At 37.1% G+C, this 7949-nt stretch overlaps 2 protein-coding genes across 2 annotated transcripts in view; both read right to left on the reverse strand.

Annotated features, from left to right (window-relative positions):
• LOC107662868 (uncharacterized) overlaps positions 1 to 3518 on the reverse strand; it is a 5133-nt gene extending 1615 nt beyond the window's left edge. The window contains exons 1-5 of the mRNA XM_016452981.1: positions 3181 to 3518; positions 2131 to 2257; positions 1942 to 2035; positions 1714 to 1841; positions 746 to 888 (exon numbers count right to left, since the gene is read on the reverse strand). Of these exons, the coding sequence (XP_016308467.1) occupies positions 746 to 888; positions 1714 to 1841; positions 1942 to 2035; positions 2131 to 2257; positions 3181 to 3191 (503 nt within the window). The 5' untranslated portion in view covers positions 3192 to 3518. The remainder of the gene's footprint in view (positions 1 to 745; positions 889 to 1713; positions 1842 to 1941; positions 2036 to 2130; positions 2258 to 3180) is intronic.
• Positions 3519 to 6013: 2495 nt separating this feature from the next.
• The window catches only part of serpini1 (serpin peptidase inhibitor, clade I (neuroserpin), member 1), a 17544-nt gene continuing 15608 nt past the window's right edge, over positions 6014 to 7949 (reverse strand). Inside the window, exon 9 of the mRNA XM_016453042.1 lies at positions 6014 to 6647. Within this exon, the coding sequence (XP_016308528.1) occupies positions 6574 to 6647 (74 nt within the window). The 3' untranslated portion in view covers positions 6014 to 6573. The remainder of the gene's footprint in view (positions 6648 to 7949) is intronic.

Genomic DNA, 7949 nt, shown 5'->3' on the forward strand with positions numbered 1-7949 from the left:
GAAATAAATTGCATGTTTATTTTAGATCTGTGTGGCAGCAGCAATATACAGTAAATAAATCAATAATTCCACTTCTGTCTTGTCTCTAAGTAGTGTTCTGTGCTCGTCTGTGCAGCCAAAGACAGAACAGTTAGCATGTTTTGCATCAAACTATCGCCATGGCATTAGAGCTGGTACACCGTTGTTGCTTGCGAAATCAAAATGATGACGCAGTGGGTGGAAACTTACAGATTAATGGGCGGTGATATTATAATAAGATCCCTTTGCAGCGTCACTAGGGGAGCGTAATCAGACGCTTACAGAAAAAGCCTTACCAAAACAAAGTTACTGGGTTAATCTTTTTCACGTTTCCTTGGTTGGTAGATGCACCGGGGACCTGATAATAGCACTTAAAACCTGGAAAAGTCAGATGTTCATGATATGTCACCTTTAAAGCTGAGTTTGATGCTGGTACATAATTAACGGTTTCCTTCGTACTGAAAAATAAACTCATCATATGAGATTACAGCACGCATCTAAAGATGCACTACATGTATTTTTACACAGCCATACACATACTGTTACAAAACAACCAATGCAATATAATAGGACAGCCTCCAAGTAAAGATCAAGAGGGAATTTGTGTTATATGGTCCCCAGATCTCCATCAAAACTCACTTACAGTGTCAGCAGCGTTTAGAATGACACTCGTGCACTAAAATGAAAACATCTGTCAGTTGTTATAGTGTAGAGGTTAGTTTGGTACCTTGGCAGTCTGACAGAGCTGAGATCTCTCAGTGCGTTATCCACCAGCTGCAGACGCTCCACCCGGATCAGTCTCCTCAGGATGCGCATGAAGTTCTCCAGCTGGTACGGATCTCCTAGTTCCTGATAAGACAAGTTCAGCACCTGGGGTCACAGAGACAGAACCGTAAACACAATACGAAGATAACCAGCTGGTTGCTAGATAGATATCTTGATAGTCTAGGGTCTGTAAGATTGTTTTGTCTTTGAAAGGCTTTTATGCTCACAAAGGCTTTATTTATTTGCTCAAAAATACAGTAAAAACAGGAATATTGTGAAATATTATTACAATTGAAAATAACTGTTTTCTATTTTTATATATTTTAAAATGTAATTTATTCCTGTGATGCAAAGCTGAATTTTCAGCATCATTACTCCAGTCTTCAGTGTCACATGATCCTTCAGAAATCATTCTAATTACTGATTTGTTACTCAAGAAACATTTCTGATTATTATCAATGTTGAAAATGTTGTGCTGCTTAATATTTGTGTGGAAACTTTTTTTCAGGATTCTTTGATGAATAGAAAGTTCAAAATAACAGCATTTATTTGAAATTGGTAACATTGTGAGTATCTTTACTGTCACTTTTGATAAATTTGAATGTAATGTAAAAATGTAATTTTTTTAACATTAATATAGAGTGAATAAAGGTACACAATAAAAATGAAGAAACATTAAATACAAAAACTTTCTTCCTCAAACATACATAAACAAAAATCCATAATACATTTTTAGGATTTTTTTTGATGAATAAAAAGAACAGCATTTATTTGTAATAGAATTCTTTTGCAAGATTTTAAATATATTTACTGTCACTTTTGACCAGTTTGATCAATGTTAAAATAAAAGTATTAATTTTTTTTAAAAAGATGACAGACCGACCGACCGACCGATAGATAGATAGATAAGATAGATGTTTGCTGTCTCACCGCACAGTTCTCCCAGTTCTCCTGGAGTCTCTCCTCCCATGTCTGTCCTTCATCCTCCCTCCTCTTCCTCCTGCCTCCTCTGAGAAATATGTTTTCACTGTTAACGGACAGCACGTCTTCAGCAGGCCCTGTTTGATGACATCATTGATGTGTGTCCAGTGACTGTATTATGGTAACACTGAGAAATATATATATATAATAGAATGGTGACCCCGAATGACCTCTTACCCTCTCTGACCCTGGGGCAGGTGAGCTGGTCTCCGCAGACATCATGCTCCTCTAGCCAGTGCCACGAGGCAAACCTGAACCGACTGGACGGCAGCTGCATGGAACAAACACAATGACAGCATTCAGTGTTCGCTGTCAATCAAACCACACATGACGCTTCGCAATCATACTGAGTTTGAACTAACTTACTGGAGTAGCAACAATGCCAGAGTCTGGAGTCGGTTCCACAGAGAAAGGAGTGTGTGTGTCGCTTAACTCAGAGTAGTGCGAGTGAGACTTCGGAAAACTTTCACTGCTGGTGTTCACTCCAGAGGAACTAGAGCGAGAGAGACCGAGGCCATTAACTAACATTACAGAGGCCTAATGCTTAACGGATCAGATCACAGAACATTTACATTAAAATCTGAAATATTTTAATCAGTTTTGATATATTTCTAGCTACTAGTAAATTTATAATGAAGTGTAACCAACAAATGTCAATACATCTGCACAAATAGAAGTCCTTGTTTGTGTCTCAAAACCTAGTGAGCTGACTATCTAGAAGGCATTTTGGCCATCGGGAGCATGTATCATATTACATGAATATTTAATATGTTTATAAAAATGTAAGTTGTTTACCATATAATGCACGCACCTACGCTGCCCCAGTGTGCTGCCTATGTAGGGCGCTCAGCAGGTTTTGAGACACAACCTGTGTGTAACGAGAGCGTCCTTACATCCGCTGGGCTGAGGTTCTGGAGTAGATTACCGTGAACTCTGCACCCTGATCCGGATTAAAGTCAGCCACGACACCCGAGCACACCGGCACATTATATCAGAACATTTTAGAATTTGTGCTCACATCTTAACGCTGTTAATGGCTATTGATTATGTAGTATGTGTTGTGAAACTGCTGCCTGTAAATGCACACTGTTTTTACTTACCAAGTAATTACATTAATATGTAATAGTTATAACAGTAATCTTTATATAATGTCTTATAACTGTAACAATATCATAATAATTTGTTTTAGTCCATTAATAAATTAGCCCTCGATCTTCATTTAAGTATTAATCTTCATTTCAGTAGTATTTCCCATGAATTATGCAGAAAAGTACATAAGCACTCTTCCAAAGACGATTAAAGCAGACAAATCTAAATTAAAAGCCATATGAGTACGCTTTTCCTTTCGGGTCCAGATAGTGTTCAGAAATAAAACAGCAAATGCGCTTCATATTAGGAGATCAAAACTTTTCCTACCTTTCGGACATGTCCGTTGGTTCTGACAGATCCCTTTGGCATTTGACACGCAGTGAAGTGAGTTATTTACAAGGAATAGAGTGCGGTTTCCCATTGATGCTGGATGAATAGAGTGCTGAAGTGAGACAGGTGAGTGCAGCGTCGGTTTCACTGCTCTGCGCACGGAGGTCAGTCAGGGCATCAGTGTGTCTAAGATTGCACTTCAGTGACTTTTGGAAAATGCAGTATAGCTGTAAAATGTTAATATCGCTGTACCCCGTTTTATGCTGTATATATTTTTCATGTACCTAGTTATTGAACATGCAGCAGGCTTTGTGAGAGTACATTTTGTACGTTTGAAAAGGAAATGTCACAACACAGGACCATTTAACAAAGACAAATGAGAGACAAACAAACAGACAAGAATGTACACACACACACACACACACGCACACGCACACGCACTCGCACTCACACTCACACTCACACTCACACTCACACACACACACACGCACACACACACGCACACGCACATTTTATGCTGTATATATTTTTCATGTACCTAGTTATTGAACATGCAGCAGGCTTTGTGAGAGTACATTTTGTACGTTTGAAAAGGAAATGTCACAACACAGGACCATTTAACAAAGACAAATGAGAGACAAACAAACAGACAAGAATGTACACACACACACACACACACGCACACGCACACGCACTCGCACTCACACTCACACTCACACTCACACTCACACACACACACACGCACACACACACGCACACGCACACGCACACGCACACGCACTCGCACTCACACTCACACTCACACTCACACTCACACACACACACACGCACACACACACGCACACGCACACGCACACGCACACGCACTCGCACTCACACTCACACTCACACTCACACTCACACACACACACACGCACACACACACGCACACGCACACGCACACGCACACGCACTCGCACACGCACACGCACACACACACACACATGCGCATTGGTGGGGTTTCTAATCTGCTCTCCGTCTTTATAAGTGAATCAATTAATAATTCAATCAACCGATTCGTTTACAACACTGATTGGGGCACAATACAAGAGTGAGTCATTGAATCATTCACTCAAACGATTCGTTCAAACACTGATTCATTCACTGCTGTGGTTGTTCGGAATTTAGCAAGAGCTGTTTCTGCTTTCACGTGATTTGGAAGTTTTTCCTTTGGCGGATCAAAAAAACCCAACTAACGGGTAACATTGTGTCTAAAGTGTAAGCAAAGCCACTGGAAGGCAAGCCTGCAACCTTTATGCAGGGAAGGAGACCAGAGGCCGTTTATTTATTTATTTATGTATTTTTTGAATCAGTGGTGGAGAAACTTAACTACTCGGAATAAACAGCTTTTGTGAGGAAATAGCTTATCATTTAATGAATGGACAACCTGTTCGCTAATCTTCAACATGTTTCACACTAAACAGTACTTTCGTTGGGAACGTAGATCTTACCTTGATACAAGTTTTATTTTTAAAGAGAAGACAGCGTAGGGCGTGTCGCGACAGGTAGGACTCATTTACGGCATTATTAATAAAAGATACGTAATATTGTCTAAAAATATCGAGGTTTTCTTTCTTTGGTTTTCAGGTTTTACCTGAAATTAGACTTGAATTGTAATGACTATTATGTGACCATATGCCTTAGGTTGAAATAATGCATTTTAATGAATAAAGGACATGAATTATTTAAATTACTGCATTATATTGTATGTTGTTTAATGAAAATAAAATATGCGTACGATGATGATGATATAATACTTTTTAATGAATAACGGTAAAAATATTTTAATTTAAAAAAAGGTATTCTTTTTATGGCTTCCAGATTTCAACAAATGAATTACATTTTTAGTGACTAGTATCAGTGTTATGTATGCCCAATCATACTGTTTTTTTTTAAATGAACAGAATACAGATAGCCTTTGTCATTAAACTGTTTACAATTTTATATAAGTAATTGCATTTTTTGTTTTACTGCTTGCATTTTTCTAGAAAAACAAAATTAGCAGCAACTAATTAAGGAGCCTATTATTCACAAAAGGCCAAACGAACCAACCAAACAAGCTTTTTTTTTTTTAATTGATTTATTTGCCTAAGCGTACTGAATTCATTTGAGAAGCTCCACAGGTTATGACAAATGTTGTGTTTCAGAAATGAACCGCACAGAGCTCCAGCTTCAATTAAGCAGGTCATGGCGGTGGTCATCAATCAGCAGCAGACTGTGTGCTTGGACAAGAACAGATGGTGTTCATCATGGTTTGAGTCTTATCTTCTGCAGCAGCGCATTTACAGTTATGTAAGTATTTCTCTGCAAGCATCTCTCATGTTGATAAAACGTCAACTAGCTTAAATGAAACACAGTTCTTATTGTACACTTTGCTCTGTTTGAACACTGCTCTAAGCACCTTCTCATGCTTTGGCAAAGGACAAATATAATCTGATTGACATTTATCATGCAAAATAGAGCACCAGACACGTTTTGAATGTTACAAACCTGATTCAATATGCATTTTCCCTTTACTTAACTGCCTATGACATTAATTTGATGAAAACTGTTGCCATCAAGTGCATCTGTTGTCAGTAAAGTAATAAATTATTGTCTGTCTTTGAGGTGCACACTTATAGTCTTAAATAGAAGTTATTTTGGACATCAAAACCATGTGCTGACTGTGTGAACAACAGCATAGAGGCCTACATTTCTGTATATATATATTTTGCATCAACACTAAAATTGAGCACAAGACGAAAAGTTGAAGACATTCATCTTTATTTCTGAAATAGAGAATACAGCTGGTATTTTTTCATCTCTTATACCAAATGCACTCTCCCTCAATTCGCCTGAGTCTCCATGGCAACAGCGCTCCACTACCTGTACATTCGCAACCTTTCATTAAATCAAAAACTCATATTTATATAATAAGGCATATTAGTATGTCAGCAGTACTTCAGCCATGTACAAAACCAAAAAAGAGTGAAAAGAAATGAAAAAGACATGAAGTGAGTCTACATATAGAGAAGTGCTCACATCCTTGCAATAAATATCAACGTTTTTCTCTACAGAACACAATAGCAAATATACAAGATAAGAAACACAGGAACGAATGATGCTGGTGTGGAATAAGACGTGACTGAATGTGAATAGAGTAGACTTCAAATATTTACAGCTCTACTTCCTGGTGCTGTTAAAGCTTACGAGTATCAAAACACAATCACTTTTATCATATAAATATCCTGTTTATATCATATTTTCTTGTGTGTTTAGAAAACCATGGCAGCGTAATGAGTTTGCTTTCTGTGAATGATGTTGAAAATAAGCATGAACTCGGTTGAGTGTCACATTGCGATTGCTGGGCTTTCACATGCCAAAGTAGTTGTCAAAGGGCTCAATGACTTCAGGGTTCATAACTCTGCCCATGAAGAGGATGGATCCTGTGAGAAAACAAAACAAGAACAATTATTTAAAGGATCATATGATGTGATTTCAAGTTTTCCTTTTTTTTGGAGTGTTACAAGCTGTTCGTGCATAGATAAGATCCCTAAAGTTGCAAAGACTAAAGTCTCAAACCCAAAGAGATATTCTTTGTAAAAGTTAAGACTGGTCCACGCCCTCCTAAAACGGCTCGTTCTAACACGCCTCCGATCACAAATGCAGACATGGTTTTGTTTACGCGTCGCGATACGCAATGCAACGCGTAAAAAGACAGTATAATCAGTCATTATAATCAGTAATTATGTCCCCACTGGATGCAACAAATGCCTCGTTTATAATGGGTTTTAATGTTTTTGTCTCGTCGCTCTGGCCGGACAGGGCATCATCACAGTATGGTAAGGGGCGTAACATTTCCGTCACACGCTTGAGGTATTCAGCCAATCACAACGCACTGGATAGCTGGCCAATCATAGCACACCTCGCTTTTCAGAAAGATGAGCTTTGTAAAAATCGACGCGTTTCAGAAAGGCGGGGCATAGAGGAGAAACAATAATGTACAGTATGTGGAAAATAATGTGTTTTTTAACCTTAAACCGCATAAACACATTTCATTACACCAAATACACAAAATAATGATATTTTTTAGCAACGTCACATGACCCCTTTAACATCAAATCTGATAAATTCACAGAAAAAAAATAAGATACACACAAAACTAAAATAGGTTTTGTGTAAAACATATTTTTAACGATCAGTCAGAAGTTTGGGGTCAGTAAGATTTTTTTTAAAGAAATTATATTATTTTAATTATTTTTCTTTTATATACTTTTATTCAGCAAGGATGAATTAAATTGATCAAAAGTGACAGTAAAATTTTTAATGTTTTGTAAAAAAAAAACTTAAATAAGTGGTGTAATTTTGAACCTGAAAAAAATGTATTAAGGTTTCCACAAAAATATGAAGCAGCACAACTGTTTTCAACAGTGATAATAATCAGAAATGTTTCTTAAGCAGCAAATCAGCATATTAGAGTGATTTCTGAAGATCATGTGACACTGAAGACTGGAGTGATGATGCTGAAAATTCAGCTTTGATCACAAAAATAAATTACATTTTAAAATATATATATATAAAAAAAAAACAGTTATCTTAAATTTTAATGATATTTCACAATATTACTGTTTTTACTGTATTTTTGATCAAATAAATGCAGCCTTATTAGCATAAAAATGCAGCCTTATTTCAAAAACATTACAAAATCTTACCTACCCCAAACTTTTGAATGATAGTATATATATATA

Source organism: Sinocyclocheilus anshuiensis, unplaced genomic scaffold, assembly GCF_001515605.1.
Source record: "Sinocyclocheilus anshuiensis isolate Anshui unplaced genomic scaffold, SAMN03320099.WGS_v1.1 scaffold739, whole genome shotgun sequence".
Classification (NCBI taxonomy): Eukaryota; Metazoa; Chordata; class Actinopteri; order Cypriniformes; family Cyprinidae; genus Sinocyclocheilus; species Sinocyclocheilus anshuiensis.